The sequence below is a fragment of the Mastomys coucha genome, unplaced genomic scaffold (genome assembly GCF_008632895.1).
Source record: "Mastomys coucha isolate ucsf_1 unplaced genomic scaffold, UCSF_Mcou_1 pScaffold12, whole genome shotgun sequence".
Taxonomy (NCBI): Eukaryota; Metazoa; Chordata; class Mammalia; order Rodentia; family Muridae; genus Mastomys; species Mastomys coucha.
Genome location: NW_022196894.1, coordinates 91,729,218 through 91,747,521, shown reverse-complemented (window position 1 = coordinate 91,747,521; position 18,304 = coordinate 91,729,218). Strand labels below are relative to the sequence as shown.

General features: G+C 50.9%; 1 protein-coding gene across 4 annotated transcripts in view; it reads right to left on the bottom strand.

Annotated features, from left to right (window-relative positions):
• Positions 1 to 18,304, bottom strand: part of Dop1b (DOP1 leucine zipper like protein B) — a 113,616-nt gene that overhangs the window by 53,060 nt on the left and 42,252 nt on the right. For all 4 annotated transcript variants that reach the window (XR_004116842.1, XM_031364471.1, XM_031364469.1 and 1 more), the window contains exons 8-18: positions 17,820 to 17,929; positions 17,167 to 17,281; positions 14,292 to 14,412; positions 11,959 to 12,078; positions 9,236 to 9,338; positions 8,482 to 8,673; positions 6,497 to 7,175; positions 4,680 to 4,951; positions 4,155 to 4,307; positions 2,660 to 2,760; positions 1,946 to 2,136 (exon numbers count right to left, since the gene is read on the bottom strand). Coding sequence is in view for 3 of the 4 variants with exons in the window: in XM_031364471.1 (XP_031220331.1) it covers positions 1,946 to 2,136; positions 2,660 to 2,760; positions 4,155 to 4,307; positions 4,680 to 4,951; positions 6,497 to 7,175; positions 8,482 to 8,673; positions 9,236 to 9,338; positions 11,959 to 12,078; positions 14,292 to 14,412; positions 17,167 to 17,281; positions 17,820 to 17,929 (2,157 nt within the window). In the remaining variant the exon portion in view is untranslated. The remainder of the gene's footprint in view (positions 1 to 1,945; positions 2,137 to 2,659; positions 2,761 to 4,154; positions 4,308 to 4,679; positions 4,952 to 6,496; positions 7,176 to 8,481; positions 8,674 to 9,235; positions 9,339 to 11,958; positions 12,079 to 14,291; positions 14,413 to 17,166; positions 17,282 to 17,819; positions 17,930 to 18,304) is intronic.

The window sequence follows — 18,304 nt, the reverse complement described above, 5'->3', positions numbered from 1 at the left end:
CAGCCTGCAAACCAGAGACAGACAGACAGCCTGCAAACCAGAGACAGACAGACAGCCTGCAAACCAGACAGATGGACAGCCTGCAAACCAGAGACAGACAGCCTGCAAACCAGAGACAGACAGACAGTCTGCAAGCCAGAGACAGACAGACAGCCTGCAAACAGGAGACAGACAGTCTGCAAACCAGAGACAGTCTGCAAGCCAGAGACAGATAGACAGCCTGCAAACCAGACAGATGGATACAGTCTGCAAACCAGAGACAGACAGCCTGCAAAGCAGACAGATGGACAGCCTGCAAACCAGAGACAGATGGACAGTCTACAAGCCAGAGACAGACAGACAGCCTGCAAACCAGAGACAGATGGACAGTCTACAAGCCAGAGACAGACAGACAGCCTGCAAACCAGAGACAGAGAGACAGCCTGCAAAGCAGAGACAGATAGACAGCCTGCAAGCCAGAGACAGACAGTCTGCAAACCAGAGACAGACAGACAGCCTGCAAGCCAGAGACAGACAGTCTGCAAACCAGAGACAGACAGACAGCCTGCAAGCCAGAGACGGATGGACAGCCTGCAAAGCAGAGATGGATGGACAGCCTGCAAAGCAGAGACGGATGGACAGCCTGCAAGTGCACAGCAGCACAGCAGCACAGACTTGGCAGGGCAGGTGGCACCTCCCTTTCTTTATTCTCTTGTACTGCCAGGGAGCAACTGCACCAGCAATGTGCCCATACAGTATGGGGGGGCACATATTTACACAGGTGCCATGGCATGCACATGTTCATACAATATGTGTGTGTGTAGGCACACATCTGCACAGGTGCCATGGCATGCATGTGTTCATGCAGTATGTGTATGTGTGTGTGTATATGTAGGCACACATCTGCACAAATGCCATGGCATGCATGTGCTCATACAGTATGTGTGTGTGTGTGGGGGGGATACACATCTACTCTCACACAGATACATGTAAAACAAGACAAGAAACACTAAAGCATGAGTTGCTGTGTAGAGTGATGAAGAAGGTGCGCAGTGTATAGTTCTCTAACCATCCCTTCCCTAGGATGTGGGATAATTCAGTCCCTTCTAGAAGGTGGCAAGCTCTTCCTCCCTCAGGAAGAACCGTGCCCAGAGGAGGCCATTTCTTCTCCCTCCACGCGCCTCAGGGTGGCACTGTTTCTCTCTGTAAGACCAGGACAAACATCAAGGACAGCTGACTAGATTCCACAGGAAAGTGACCTCTCTAGTCCCTGACACTACCCCAGATTAGGGGTACAGATTGGGGAACCTCCATTAACAATGGTGCGTACACACAGCACCACCCCTCTGCTAAGCAAGGGACACTGGTAAGGGTGTTCTACTGTGCACTAGGGACACACATGGATTGTTTTCTCTGGTTAAACATTTAAATGTGGGCTACTAACCTGAAAAAATGTAACACTGCGAGGTAAGAAGTTCACATCTTGACAGGATGCAGTGTGGTCTTTAAAATGTGCATGTATACCAAGAGTGCTTAAACAAACCACTCACATAATTCACTCCACTATCTCTTTTATAGTGACAACATTTAGAATCTACTTCCACAGAGGTGAAGCAAGAACAGAGGTGGCTGCCAGAGGCGGATACGCTGGCCAGAGGGTATGAAGACTCTTACCTGAGAAGGGTGAGTTTTTAGTCTCAGGGAGGTGACAGCAGCTAATAACAATATTTATTGCATGTTTCAAATATTTCTTCTCCATAACAAAGCACTGACTTTTCAGTGAAAATAGCAACCGACACCTACTAGTTCAAAGTGCTAGTTCCTGTGGTGTGTAAAATCCGCTTCCAAGGCAGTCACCCCTGTGAGCAGTGCGCACCACAGCACAGCAGAGTGCTGCAGGCCTGCCTGCGGGCCTCCTCACCCCCTCACCCCCCACCCCCCACCCCCCGGGACTGAGGCTGCTCACCAGCTGAGTTCTCCTGCTTTAGGCACTGGATGGAGGTCCTCTGGGTTTTGGGCTGCAGCAGCAGCAGGAGCATGGGTTCGAGGATGCGTGCCACATCCCCAAGGGAGAGCGCTCGCACCAGCCAGCCCTGGGCTGCTGCACTGATAGCACCATCTGTGCAGGCCAGGCTATCCAGGACGACAAACAAGGACCTGTGGGGAGAGATGCCACTGAGTCCCCACTCTGCCGCCCCTGCATGCCAGGCACATGGCCTGCAGTGATCTTCTGCTGAATCAGACCCTCCAGGGAGCTTCACACCAAGTGAGGAACAAGCTGCGTGCCTAGCTCCAAGTCTACGCTTTGAGAGACACAGTGGGCATGTGGCAAAGACAAAGCAGAGTCTAATATACCACAGAACACATCTGAAGCACACAGGTGGTAATGTAGCAACGGAAACGCGGCCAGTCGAATCCCCTGGGCAGACTGCAAAGCCTCCCAGTGACTGTGAGGGTGGGCTCCCTCAATCCCCACCACACTGAAGCCCCATAAGAGTCACACGCTGGGCTCCATGAAGTCAGGGGACTGTGGGTACCCTGTCCTGTGCAGCATGGACTCCCATGTGTGATGCTGACCCCCCTCCCCCCCCCCCGTCCCCTGGAGCCTAAGGAATGTCTAGGGGCCTCTGCAGTGCTCCCTTGACTGAGGGTGGTGGGTCACAATGAAGAACTGCCTTACCTGTCAAAGGAGCGGTTGTGGGACGTCACACGACTACCCTGGATTTCTCGTGTCAGGTGCCAGATCACGGAAAACCTAAACAGAGCTTCCAACCTTGTTCCCTTGATTAGGAAATAAATGGGAGGAACTTGGTTTCATCTAATTCTGTGGAAGTCACCATAAGGCTTGTGTCTTACTTTTTGTAGTATGAGTGTTGAGCTCTTTAATATGCCCAACACCTTTTCTACCCCACCTGCTTTCAACTTGGCTTGCGTGTTTGCTTGTCTGCTTTATTTATTTATTTGTAAATAATTCTGACACAAGGTCTCACTAAGTTGAGCAGGCTGGTCTTGAACCTGGAATCTTCCTGTCCCAGCCTCCCATACTCCTGTCACACCAGGCTCAGCTCCAAGTGTCATTTAAATAACAAGTGCAGGGCCAGAGAGATGGTTCTGGGGGTAAAAAGTGCTCACTAGCAAGCCTGGTAACTTGAGTTCAATATCAGAAGTCCACAAGGCTAGGAGAAAACTGACTCTTCCAAGTTGTCCTTTGACCTCCACACAGGTGGTGTGACACATGCACATGCTCGTGCACGCCCAGATTCATAAATGTAAAAATATGTGAGTAACAAAAGCAGCCAGGAAGGCAGCCTTGGCCAGCAGAGAGAGCGCAGTCTAGGCCAGCAGAGAGAGCGCTGCCTTGGCCAGCAGAGAAAGCGCTGCCTCCTCTCACTTCCCTTGCTCTCTCTGCACAGCCATGGCTGTTCTGGAACTCACAGAGATGCTTCTGCCTGCCAAGTGCTGGGATTAAAGGTGTGAACCACGTGCTTAGATGTAGGCTGGAGACGGGGAGGACGCAGGTTCACGTCCTACCACCTATGTAGTGCTCATGACCATCTGCAACTCCATTTCAGAGGGAACCAGGGCCCTATTCTGGCTTCCATGGGCACAAGGCACACGCACGTGTGCACGTGTGTGCTCATGCGCGTGCGCGGGCACACACACACACACACAGCGTATACATACAGGCATGCATACAAGCAAAACATACACATAAAATAAAAATAATTCTTTTTAAAAAAGACTTGGCATTAGTCAGTGTCCAGAATCACATCCAAGTGCTGTGGTCCAAAGAAAACAGTTTCTTCATGGCCCCCTCAAAATATCAGGCCCATGGGCCTTAAAGAACAAGGATAATCAATTGGCATCTCAGGAGGCCAATAACTCTCTACAACTAGGAATCTTACAAACATCTCCAGAAGCTTGCAAGTCCTGACTTTCAGGGAATTAGGGCAGAATTCTATGGTGAACCTCAATATGGACAAAACTGAACTATCAGGACCCCAAAAGCAATGGTTCGAGCTCCCAGAAATCTGCCAGCCTGCTTTCGGATCACCTCTGCTCATCGGGACATTTACCGAGGCCAGCAGAGACTTAGCTTGAGTGGGAACACTCTACCTAGGGCAGACTTAGCAGGCCACTGGCCATAGCACAGAGGATCCAGAGGCAAGGCTCACCTTGTCGGGGTCCAGGAGGGCGTGGCAGATGATGTCCTCACAGATGTTGGCAGTTGGGGCCAGGCAGTGCAGGCGGTAGAACAGCTCCACACAGGTGATGTGATGTTCACGGGTCTCCTTGTTCAGCTGGTTCCAGAGCACACGAGCCACCCTCTGAGCACAGAAGCACAGAGACACCTGTACCTCTCCCTTCACACGAGCCTGCCTTCTATTCACATTTACTACATGAGATCATGAGAGCCATCATCACGTCACATGACACAGCTGGGACAGAGGAAAATCCCACCAGGAGTTGCCCAGTCAAGACCCTAACTGCCTGAGGCACAGTGCTGGGCCCCCACTGTCCCACCGGAGCCTGCCTATAGGTAAAAGCTACATGCTGAGAAAGACCAGAAGCTACTACCCTGGCCTGCTGAGAGGTGCAGACTGTCAGGAGCTGGGATCTGGCCTGAGGAAGAGGCCTTGAACCTCTAACACATTCCCAGGGGGATACCTGATAGAAGTCTGTCTTCTCGGGGGGAATACCTGATAGAAGTCTGTCTTCTCGGCAATGGCTTTCAGTATCCCAGGAGCAATGGGAGGCACTGTCACCATCTGTAACTTGCCAAAAAACGGGTTGTTCCCAGCGGTTTTGTAGCGCTTCATCTTGTCTTCAATGACAAGAGCGAGGGACTGGGAGTGGTTTATCATTTCCAGCAGTGTGGCGATGGCTATGTTCTGGAGGGAGCAGTCACTCACACAGCAGCAAATTGTCATGAGGGACTTCAGCCATGGTGGAAAACTGCAATCGCTGGCTCCTAAAAGGATGCCAGGCAGAGAAGAGAGGCAAGCAGGTGAGCCACAGAACTCACTCGGGACAGTGACCCGAGGCATGCAGACAGCACTGTGCTCATCTGCAGAGGAAACTCCAGGGGAGATGAGCTTGACAAGGTCTTTCTAGATACAACCAGCTGAGGACAGGCCTCATCAGACGGACCTTTGCGACAGAGTCCTGCTGGAACACCTCATCCCCAGCTGTTGGCAATGTTCTGGAAAGGCTGGATGCTGGAGGCAGGTCAGTAATGTGGGCCTGCTAAGGCCTGAGGCTGCCTCTACTGTCTCTCTTGCTGCTTCCTGCTCTGCCACCTCTCCTCCCATCACAGGAGGCAGAGCTGTCCTGGCTGCTGTCCCTTTCCTTTTCCTGAGACGATCTCCTGAGACCCTTAGCTGAGATACAGCCCTCTTCCCTTAGGTTGCTTCTGTCAGACAATCTGTCATAGTAACAAAGAAGTAATACACCTCTAGCCCACTGTGCCTGGGTTCTCACTGAGGGAGGAGTCTATGTGCAGACAGACTGCTGGCAGACCAAGCAAGGACTGCACCCAGCTCAGACAGATGGAGTATGTCTCTGCTGGCATCTTGCTCTGTCTGGGGCTTCAGGTTCTGAGCTGAGACAGTATGTCTCCGATGTTTAAGGCACTCAGCTTTGATGGTAGCCACGATGGACAGACAGCTATGGCTCTAACAATGCTGGGTACCTTTCATGAGTCAGACCTCTGGATGGACCAGGCAGGTTTGCTGGCACATCCCTCCATCCCTCATCCCATAGGCTCCTCCACTGCGGAGGGGCCATGCTGACAGCAGTAACCACAGTACTTGGGTTGTTTGCGGAGGAGCCATGCTGACGGCCGTAACCACAGTACTTGGGTTGTTTGCAGAGGAGCCATGCTGACGGCCGTAACCACAGTACTTGGGTTGCTCCTCTAGATTCTTGCCTTCCCTGCCCTATCGACTCTCCAGTGATGGCCAGCCTGGAAAGACACTTAGGGATCATTTGACACGTGGACTCACTGGTCACATCTAGCAGTGGCCAGCTGCAGACTAAAACCAAGAGTTTACATAGCCACTTGGTGGTGGCACATGCCTTTTAATCCCAGCACTTGGGAGGCAGGGGTAGGCAGATCTCTGGGAGCTTGAGGCCAGTCTGGTCTACACAGAAACTAGGTGCCAAGTCAGACACAGTTGACACAGGAGTCAGAATCAGAATCAACAAGTTACTGAGGCAGGTGGCTACAGAACAGGAGAAAACGGGCTGGCCAGCACAAACCAAAGGCTTGATGTTCAACACGCTTCTGAGTCTAGCATTTCAGATTCAGGGGTGTTCGTAGAGTTACTGGGTGACCTTCCCTAATCTAAAATGACCCAAAAGCATGCACCCATGTCAAAATGTTTGGATTCCTGCTTGTCTGGACCAAGGCCCTTTCCTTGCCCCCTTCTGGGTGGACATGACTGTGTGATTGAACATCAAGTCTGGCACAGAATTCCCAACCGACTGATCACGCACTGGGAGGACCACTTCTTACCCGGAGTCTGGAAGAGTGTCTCACAGAGCTGCTCAGTCTCCTCCTCAGACAGGTACACAGGGAAGGTGGCACAGTCCAGCAGCAGGTGGCAGGCGGCAGCCAAGGCCTCCCTGCAGTCCTCCTTGGAGCCCACCAACTCAATGACCACCTGGTCAACACCCCATTCTGTGGCTGCCTTCCTATGTGGGCTGCTGGGCACAGATGACAGTGACTCCGAGCTTCTTGTCTTAAAGGGAGACCCTCGAACTGTGAACAAGTCTGAAAGCATCTGTTTAAACTGGGGCACGGTGATGGGCTTGGGATCCCACGAGCTCTTCCTGCCGGAGTACTCGGCGCTCTGTGTCTGGCCCTTGTTGCTCTTCCCTGAGGGCCCTTCAGGCTTGTTTTCTTCCCCAGACACAGTCAGCGAAGCTGCAAAGATGTTCTTGCTGGCAAAGTTTGCAATGAGCTCCTGGATGCACAGAAATGTGGCCTGCATAGCCCCGTCTTTCTTCCAGATGTCGTCTCTTTCCGCAGAGACCCGAGGCACCCTGAGGTGCTCAGAGAGCTCTGGAGATGAGGCGCTGAGCCCAATCCCACTGTCTTCAGATTTCAGTGGGGGAAAGGAAGGCTCTTCATCCCCTGCAACCACGGCCTCCGCTTCCAAAATGATGCCTCTGTTCCCTCCTTTTACTGGACTCTGAAAGACAAGGAATGGCGCACGCCTTTAATCCCAGCACTTGGGAGGCAGAGGCAGGTAGATTTCTGAGTTCAAAGCCAGCCTGATCTACAGAGTGAGTTCCAGGACAGCCAGGGCTACACAGAGAAAGCCTGTTTTCAACCAACAACCACCAAACCCAGGGGCTTTTCCACCTCCTTCCTACCTACTCTCCAGTGAGAACTAGAAGACGCCACTGTGCACTGGCCTGATCTCTCCTCAGACTTCCGCATGCCTGTCCACCTGTCTGTCTACAGCACTAACCACTTTTCTCAGCACTCTCACCCCTGAGGAACAGTGTGCCTCAAACACTAAGTGTTCATCTGGCACAATCGTGAGGCGCTCTCACGGTTTCAGGGAAGTAATCGTAGCCCTTCAGTTGCAGTCCATGGAGCAAACTATTCTTTGCAGACAATGGTACCTCGACTGCAAGCCTTCTCAACCTTGATCACAAGAAATGGTTACAGTACAAGTCCGCACACACAGGGAGAAATTACATGCTAGAAATGCAGAAATTACAAGCTAGGCACTGCTATAACAAACACACAAGGATGCACCCATGGCACAGTCAGAAAAACAGACAGAGTGGCCACACAGTGCAGGTTATGATGAATGTGCTGTCCAGATAGGCATTCAAACCCTTACTTCTGCAGCCTGCAGTGGGGCCTTGCCCTAACCTCTAGAGCTGCAGTGGGGCCTTGCCCTAACCTCCACAGCCTGCAGTTGGGCCTCATGTGAAGAAAGGCTGTAGGCAGCTGGTAAGTGGGGGCATCTGGGTGGCCTAAATCCAAACAGCTGTGTCTTCATAAAAGGAGGGGAACTTAGGCACAGAGTGCACACACAGAACACCATGTCCATGCCCATGCAGAGATGGAGGCCATCCGACTCTGACAAGCCTGAGTACCACAGATGGCAGTAAACCCAGGAGAAGCTTGCGAAGGGTGCGGTAGAGCTCAGTCGCACAGCACTGAGAGAAAGGAGCTCTGAGCTTCAAAGCTGATCTCTGCTACTCAAGCCACCCTGCCAACTGAGGGCATCCTCCGATTCGCACTTTGAGTGAGTCAAGCCCCATGCGTACACCCTCACAATGGAAGCGCTGCTGCAGTCATTAGCATATGTAGCCACTCTCAGAGGCTAGGCAACTCGGGAGAGGGTGAAGTGAAGATCATCTACAGTAGCCCTTCAGCATCCTGAACTCAGGGGCCACCATCTTGTTCCCAGTGCTCTCAAGCTAATTACCTCCCACTCTTCGGAGGCACGGACAATGTCTGCGTCCAGGAGCACATACCGAGTTCCCGCTGCTGGGCTCCATATCTAGGTAGGAGGGCGGCATCTGGACTTTGCTAAGCACCTTGAAACAGGTCCTCAAGGCATGCGTGAGCTCAGGTACGCTCAGGGCCTCCACCTCCTCAGCGAGAGGCTGCAGCAGGCAGCCAAGCACCTGTGGGAGGTACTGAGTCTGCACCTCTGAGTAGAGTTCCTAGAACACAGAAGTAGCAGTTACTCACCATGGCCGGCCACGCAGGGAACGTAAACACCCCAGACTGTCTGAGTTTCAGTTTCACATTAATCCCAGACCAAGGATGTGCCCTCTCTTTCAGATGAGTTTATCTCCTGGAAAAAATACCGAAGCTGCCACATGCAGCCTACATTAAATGTGTTCACTGTTACCTCTAAAAGTGCAGCCCCAGTCCACCAACTAGTTTCCACACTTTAGCTTAGCCAGGCCCAGAAATTAATCCTTTAATTAAAACAGAAAAATAAGCCAGCCAAAACCAAACCAAACCAGAACAGAACAAAAAACCAAACCAGCAAGAATGCAAGAAGCCTGGGAGCACAGCTCAGTGGCCAATGTGTGCTCAGGAGGTGGGAGACCACCATGAAAAAGAACTGTGGCGTCTGTCTACACTACACAACACTGACTTAGAGAATGTCCTGTGTGTGTGGAGCTACTTGCTGGTACATGCAAGGTTAACAGAACAGACTGGAAAGACCGAGGAGAGCTGGGAGGAAAGCCAAGAGCAGGCATCCAGCACACCTACCAAGGGAATCACATCCAGGAGGAACACGAGGAGGGTGCAGAGCTCCGAGACAGTGGGGGGAGGGCTGATGGCTTCTCCAATAGCGGTGGTCTGCGTCACTGGTCTACATTAACCACAGGAGGGACAGTTAACCCCCCCAGTCACTGCAAGCTTTGTCCTCCCCCTCCCCCTTTTTTCCAAGACAGGGTTTCTCTGTGCAGCCCTGGCTGTCCTGGAACTCACTCTGCAGACCAGGCTGGCCTGGAACTCACTCTGCAGCCCTGGCTGTCCTGGAACTTACTCTGTAGACCTGGCTGTCCTGGAACTCACTCTGTAGACCAGGCTGGCCTGGAACTCACTCTGTAGACCAGGCTGTCCTGGAACTCACTCTGCAGCCCTGGCTGTCCTGGAACTCACTCTGCAGCCCTGGCTGTCCTGGAACTCACTCTGTAGACCAGGCTGTCCTGGAACTCACTCTGTAGCCCTGGCTGGCCTGGAACTCAGAGCTCTGCCTGCCTCTGCTCCCCGTGCTGGGTTACGGGTTGGCTTTGTTTTGAGTCAGGACCTCCCTGATAGCCTCACGGGTTTTGAAATTGCAGGCTGGAGCAAACATGACTGGTTCGATTTCAAACACATTATGATTTCCATCAATTATTCTGTTTTAAATGAAGTGGAGGACAGTGTTTGTGGGTCTGACACATCAGTGTTGGTGACAGACTGATGAATGTGGGGAAGTATTAGTGAGTGTCCCATTGAATATGTCTTGGAAGCAAACTTTGACCTGAACTTTATCCATTCAGGTGTGAACTCATCACCCAGCAGACACACAGAGATGTCACAGTATATGTGGCTCAAGTCCCCAGTACAAATCAAAGACCCATCTGAGGGAACAGGGACCAGCCTATGTTATACAACAATGGCCCAGAGGCCAATTTTTTTGTTTGTTTGTTTCTTTTTGAAAAAGGGTTTCATTACATAGGCTTGGCTGACATTAGAACTTGGTATGTAGCCAAGGCTGGCCTTGAACTCACAGAGATCCGATTGCTTCTACTTCCTGAGTGCTGGAGCTAAAGGTGTGCACCACCATGCCTGGGTTATTCTTTCTTTGGGACTTCTCTACAAGATGCCTCTGAGGTCACAGGCTCTGAGCTGTGTGACCCCGGGATAAGTGCAGCTAGCTTCACTGCCCGAGCTGCTGCTGGGCTCTGGGCTCTGGAGTCCAGTGTTGTTTCTATAAGCAGGAATAGACAGAGGCGGTTTGAATGAGACACATCTCCCTTAGTCTTGGGCATGTGGTGGCGTTGTTTGCACAGGTTTAGGTCTGGCAGGCAGTGTCACACAGCCCGAGTGGGGGAAGAACATCACTGAAACAGACGCCTTGAGAGCTGAAGGCCTCATTCTACCTGCAGTTCACTCTCTGCTTCATGCTCTCAGCTTCCTGTCCTGCCAACATGGCTGCGTGTGCACACACACACATACTCACACACACACACACATGAACGCGTGTGCACACACACACACATGCACGCGTGTGCATGCATACTCACACACACACACATGGGTGCGTACACACACATGCATGCACGCACACACATACACGTGCACACTCACACACAATGCACACGTGTGTGTGTGCGCACACACTCACAAACTCACACACACGTGTGCACACACACTCACACATGCACGCACACACCCTGATGCAGGAGAGTGGCAGGTTCCAGGCCGGCCTGGGCACCTCAGTGAGACTCTGTCTCAAAAAGTCAAACAAGCCGCAGGGCAGGGGTGGCGTCAACCTTTAACCCCATCACTCAGGACGCCGAGGCAGGTGGATCTCTGTGAGTTCAAGGCCGGCCTGGTCTACAGAAAGATCTGTTTCAAAATGGACAAACAAAACAAGGGCAGGGGTGTGGCTTAGAGGCTGAGCACAAGCCCTTGAGTCTGACCCTAACTCTGACAAAAGAAAGAAGGAACAAGTGGAACCGAGCAAGCGTGATGTTCTCTACCCTTCTACCATCCTGCTGTTGGCTCTGGGTACAGCGACAATCCCCTCAGATTGGGGTAGGCCACCTGTGCCGGGTTTCTAGGGGGCAGAGAGGCACTAAGGAGCAGTTGGAGAAGTCGGGCACCCACACTGGGCATGACTTGGTTCTGATTTTTGCTGTTACTGACCTGCCGTGCAATGCTGGGCAAGATCCTCTCTGCATGTCTCTGGGCTCTAGCTATCTCTCAGATCCACATTAGGAAAACAAAATGCCACTTCTCAAGAGGTTGCCCAGGAATTCACAGCAGGCTCTGAAGCCACAGGACATAGATGGCCGAAGTTTACATGGGTAAGAGTCAGGGGCCCACACAGGATTCACACATGAATTCAACCCATGAGCACTTTGACCCAGCATTCACTATCTTCAGGAAGGAGTTAAGACTGAAGAGTACAGTTTAGCAGTGGCAACAGTGCCTAAGCTGAGCAGAGCCTGGGGCTCGCAGAAGCAGCATTGATCAACACTAGGGAACAGGCAAGGGCTTTCAAAGGCTAGACCTTAGTGAATAATAAAGTGGCCTGGGATCCTGTGGCACAGACAGTCTCTGACCTATGATTAGTGTCCAACATGACTTCCTTTCAGCCCTGTGTCCACTGGACTCTGAGGGTCAGGAGAGACTCTGGGAGTCACTTGGGCTGAGACCCCAGCCTCCACGCAGCCATGGAGCCATCCATCTGCTCCCTGGTCACACACATCACTCACCTGAAGCACTCCTCGAAACGCCGTGCCATGTAATCCCACAGGAAGTCCGAGCTGAGCGACGAGACCAGCAAGTTGACCGTCTTCACAATCTCCGAGGCATGTCTGTTGTCTTTGATTGTACTGTGAGCAGAAGACAGAGATTGGCTGAACACACCGATGGAGGAGCAGTCAGAGTGAGGTGTCTGAAGGAGGCTCCGCGGGCTCTTGCTCTTGCCTCTGACAGACTCAGAAAGCATGTCCACAGTGCCCTTACTACCACTAAAGCTTTTAGAACCTGTCTGCTGGCCTTTGACAATTTTATACATAAATGAAATGCAGCACACTCACCTGCCCGGCCCCGCCCCCACCTTGTCCCCTCCCACTGTTGTGCACTATTTTCTCTTTTCCCTTCTGTAAATAATCCACTGAGACCAATTATCACTGCCTGCATGAATGTGGGTGACCTGCGGGCAGCCACGACTCTGAAGAAGACCACTCCCTGCTAAACAGTGTCCTTCCTCATGGATCCCCTTAGAAACAGATGAAAGAGTTACGGTGGGAAGAATGTAACACTAGCATGATGCCCCAGCTCCCAGCCCAACTGCAGGTTCAGCAGGAAGATGTGGCTACAGTTTTCTTTCCTTCCTTCCTATGATGCTGGATGTCAAAACCAGGGCCTGGGACACACTAGCCAATGCTGCACTGCTGAGCTACGGCCCCAGCACATTGCTGATGTTTTAAATGTGTTCCTGCAACTCAGTAAAGCTCTCTAGGGAGTGTTACAGAGATCCTCACATGGATGCACAAAGATACGTGACTAATAACAGAAGAAGGTGGAAACCACGTGAAAGGTAGTGTCTATCAGCAAGAGACTGTCCATCCCCTCAGGACTTATTTAATGACAGGTTCCTGATGAGGGCTCTGGATCAGCACATTCCACGGCTAACAGCAGGGAGCTAGTCACAGCTGTACTTAAAACCACCATGCCACCCTGTCTTTGAGCTGGAAGGTGGGGTTGACATGTTTAAATGTGTAGGAAGGTCTAGAAAGAAGTGAGAACCTTTTATTTTTCCTTGAAGGATGGAAGGATTATAGAAGACAATGCCTTTGTTGTTTTTTGATAGATTCAAATATCAGGTTATTCTACATAAACATCTATTGCATTTATGTTTAAAAAGAAAGGGGGCTGGCGAGATGGCTCAGCGGGTAAGAGCACTGACTGCTCTTCCGAAGGTCCTGAGTTCTGATACTAGCAACCACATGGTGGCTCACAACCACCTGTAATGAGATCTGACGCCCTCTTCTGGTGCATCTGAAGACAGCAACAGTGAATTACACCGGAGTGAGTGGAGGGGTGGGGGTGGAACGAGTGGGGCTGTCCTGGGTTCAATTCCCAGCAGCCACATGATGGCTCACAGCCAACTGTACAGCTACAGTGTACTCATACACATAAAATAAATAAATAAATAAATATTTTAAAAAATTAAAAGAAAGAAAGAAAAGAAAACCCTCTTATTTTTTGAGAGAGGAAAAAACCAACATAACACACTGCTGGGGACATTTACCATGAATAAACAAGAAAACAGGAGAACTGGGCATCGGTGGCACACACCTTTAATCCCAGTGCTTGGGAGGCAGAGACAGGCAGATTTCTGAGTTCGAGGCCAGCCTGGTCTACAGAGTGAGTTGCAGGACAGCCAGGGCTATACAGAGAAACCCTGTCTTGAAAAACCGAAAACAAAACAAAACAAAATAAACTCCAAAAAAACAGGAGAATTAAATTTTTGTATATACATTACCAATCCAGGCAGAGAGCAGGTTTAACAGTGAGGTGTAAAGAGGTGGCTGGCTGGCTCACTTACTCTCTCTCTCTCTCTCTCTCTATCTACTGACAAGGTCTCAGTGGCCCTTTCTCTCTCTCTCCCCATTCCCCAAGGTCTCAGTGGCCCAGACTCAAACTCACTATGTAGCCAAGAATGAGCTTGAGCTAATGGTTCAGTCTGTCTAATGGCTCCCAAAGACACCCCTTCTAGCACCTTGGCCAGCCTTCAGGGTCTTGCCTTGGTCTCTTCTCCCCCTTATTTCTGAACTTCCTCTCTCCCATCTTCCAACTCCTCTTCTCCCTGGGACTCATCACTTGTGTACAAGAGATCAAATGCCCTCTGCTGGATGACACTGACTGTCGCAGCCTAGGGAGGGGCCAGGCTAACCTCCCCTCACGATTAGAAGGAAGGCACTGCCATGGGTGCTCTGAGTAGTGGCCTGCCCACCCTCTCAACACTGCATGACTCTTACTGAAGAGCAGGGGAGAAGGCCTGGGAGAGTGACTGAGGATGTGGAAGTTGAGCTCATACCTGATTAGCGGGTTCCCACTCTGAGTATAGCTAAGCTTAAGGTCAGAGCCGAGGACATCGTGGCAGTAAGAATAAAAGGCCCTGATGACTTCCAGAAATAAATTCTCAACCACTTGAGGTCCTGAAACCAATAGAAAACAGTTAGAGAAGGATAATAAGGTACTTAAATGTTGTTTGAGATGTGCTCTTTAGCTCAGGCTAGCCTCAAACTCACAACATACCCAAGGATTAATTCCTGTGAACTTCTGATTCTCCTGTCTCTACCTCCCAAGTGCTGCAAAAAACAGGCTTTTGCCACTACGTCCAACTTGTGCAGTAAGAGGCTGGGTGGAGCGAATGCTTCCTGCATGCTGGGTAGCCACCCTTCCAAGTGAGCTAGGTCCCCAACCCTTAACCATCAAATTTTAACCAATGAAGACACACAAAGCACATGAGCACCTCCATACACTCAGGCTTCTAAGACGCACAGATGTAACAGGGTAAGGGCAACAGTGGCAGGGCGACACACAGGCCAACAACCAGCGCCACCGTGTCTAAGACACTGTCCCGTCTGGGCACGCTCAGCAGGGACTGTGCTGCTGCTCTCCCTGCTGCACAAGGTAACAGGTCACTCAAGCTCACTTCCACTAGGTGAAGGCCGTTGAACATGACATGTTCCAATCTGTGAGCTGCGTGGCCAACATCACTCGGGACAGACATCCACAGAGAAGGAGCAACTGCCCTGTTCTCAGCTCTTTCAATCCAGAGCAAGAACACAAAACAACGTCAATACTGAAATGCCCAGCTGCAGCCAGAGCAGTGTCCTGGTCCACTGGGTAGAGCACCGGGCAGCAGCTTTCCAAAGCTGACTTCGCATGAGCATATGCAGAGGGAGCAGTGTCCTGGTCCACTGGGTAGAGCACCGGGCAGCAGCTTTCCAAAGCTGACTTCGCATGAGCATACGCAGAGGGAGCAGTGTCCTACCTACTCTCACCAAAGAAAAGCTCTGCTTTCTGCTGTGCAGATGGCAACTGCACATTCATCTCTCATGGGTTTGTTTTTCCATGCTGTGACCAAACCTGTGGCCTCAGCAAACAACTGCTATGCCATTGGCCTGCACACCAATGCTTTTCACAGCATCACAGTGTGCCTCTGAGAGAACTGTTTTCACAAGTGCTGTGTGTTTTCCTGGAAGGGTGCCGAGGGCTTCCTCCCTACCATGGTCAGTTCTGCAGCCCTCCTCCATGGAGGGGACAAGACATGGCTAAAGCATGTCTGAAGAATGGACAGGACTGAGGGTAGAGTAACTGCCTTGTGCTCCTGTTTCTGTATAATCAACCTGTGTAGCTATGGGTACATCCCTTAGACAACTAAGCCAGCCCGGAGAGCAAAGCTAACAACCACCTGAAATGAAGCCAACCACTCTCCCGTCTAGAAAGTATGACCTGGAGCCTAGCTAAAGGCATAGCTGCTTGGCTCTCCGCAGGACAGCTCTGACACAAAACATACATCTCCTAATGCTAAGTCCTCCGGCTTCTTTGAATACGTCCCCAAACCACACAGTAAGTTCCAAACAAGCTAAGAGCATCTGATTCACAGGCTAAAATGTGACTTTACAGAGCCAGAGTTACTTCCAGGTACAGAGAAATCTATCGTGTTAGCTGATGGGAGGTGGGGGAGCGGGGGAGGAAGAGAGACTGAGCCCAGCACAGGCACTTCTAGGACGAAAGGCTCACACTGTGGGTTGGTTAAGCCACAGGGGCTCATGGCTCAACAAGGACCATATTTGTTACGTGGCAAGCATCTCAGGGCATCTGTGCTCAGCACTGCCAGGGCATCTGTGCTCAGCACTGCCAGGCCATAAGTGCTTCCTGAAAGAAAGGCTTGGGCATTGGGTGACCTCGGGAAAATAACTCCTCCTCTGTAAAATGGGTACCACAAGAGGTCCCACCTCCATGTTGGAGGTGTGGAGACACATGACACATGCAAGTTACCCAAAACAAAATTACTGCTGGAAAAAAAGGCAGTCAGGGCCTGTCTAAATGTCTTAGTGGCTGAAGATACTTTCCACCAAGACTAACAGCTTGGGTGACTCCCAGGACCCACACCACATGGTAGAGAGCCATCTCCTGAGAGCTGCCCTCTGACCTCAACATGCTCACCATGGTGTGCATGAGCACACACGAGAGTGCACACACATGCACAGTACGTAGCACATGCAATGATTTTTAGAGAACTCGATCGAATGTGGTGTTAGGTCTATAATCCCAAGCCTCTGGAGGCAGAAGCAGGAGATGATGGGCTCAAGGCCACCTGGCTACATACCAAGTTCAAGGCTAGCCCAAAGGGTATAGACTATTTGAAAAACCCTAAGCACAAGTGCACAGACATCCCAGCACCTCGGGTGCCCCTTGCTTCTTCACAAAGAACCACTGTCGTCTCCTGCTGCCCTAGAGCGCATGCCACAAAACAGATGTTCAGTGCTGCACTCTGGTTAACAACAAAAGGGTTGCAGGGCCTAAGAATGCTCTTGGCTCTTTGTTCTGGCAAGAAGGTGCACATACCCTGGCCTCTTAGACAATACCCTTGAGCTTGCAATGCAGTAGACAGATGGGGTGGGGGTGTCTGTCCTGTTATGGGGCTCTGGTGACTACACATCAGAGCTGACAGTAAAGAGCAACAGAGGGAGGGATCACTTCCCTCAACAGGTTCTTGGAATCAGGGGGTCACAGTGTGTGTAAGAGGGGTCAGGGTCACAGTGTGTATAAGAGGGGTCAGGGTCACAGTGCGTGTAAGATGGGTCAGGGTCACAGTGCGTGTAAGATGGGTCAGGGTCACAGTGCGTGTAAGAACACTGATGCAGAGCTGTCCCCAGGCAGTGGCTTTCCCATGTTACCTATTTCTGGCTTGTCCAGCAGACTGACAAGGATTCGGAAAGGCTTCAGATACGCATGGTGGCGGTCCTCTAAGTCAGCATCTAAGAACTTCTGGTGCAGAATCTCAGTCAGAGCCTGTGTGTGTGTTCACAAAGCACACATTAGGGGACTGTATGTGGCAGAGTTAGGGTTAGAATATATATGGGAGGGTACAGCATTACTAGTTAAATACTCTAGAAGAAAATGAAGACCTGCCCCAGTCCATAACACATGCATGTTGGTCCTTCAGGGATCGCACCCAGTGTCTGCTTTGAGGATGCAAAGCAATGCACTGAAGCTATGAGGCTCAGTGGATAGAGGGAGTGCCTGCCAGGCGCGGATGATGTCCTGGGTTCAATGCCTAGCACTGTATAGACTAGACACATTGGCACGCACCAGAGCTTTGGAGGCGGGCTGGAGGACTGGAAGTTCACAGTCATCCTAGGCTATGTACTGAGTTTAGGCCAATGTGGGAAATGTGACACCTTGACTTAAAGATACAGCACCACCACCACCACCACCACCAAACCACAATACAACACAACCCAAAAACAGAAAGAAAGGAAACAGAAAAGGACTGCAATGGGAAATGTCCTAATTATGGTCAAATTGCCATTTTTAGAAATGGTTTTACCTCAACTAAAAGATCCTTGGAGTATTTATCAAAAAAGTATGAGCATTGGTCTTCATAAGAATTTGAAATTTCAGACTTTGGCATAATGGTATTTCCTTTAATGTCTGAACCTATAAAAGAATAAACACCACAGACTGTAAAAAGGCACTGTATTATGTAAAATCTTCCTGTTGTGGGATTTTAATAAGTATAATTTCTTCAACAGACAAGCAAAGTTAGATGCAGTCATCTCTCCTTTCCCAGGGAAGCGCCCTCCACTGAGCCCACATCTGATAGTGATGTCCTAGCGTGGAGCAAGCAGGGAGAAGCCCAGCCCAGTGGGCATCAGCCTAATTTGCCCAACCACTCATTGCGCTTCTGCAGCATGTCTATAAAGACTGGAACAAAGGCCATTCACACCGTGATTTACTTCTCTAGCACTACCTGAAGTCAAGGCAGACTCCTGCCTGCCTGTCTGTCTGCATGCCCTCACTACCTGAAGTCAA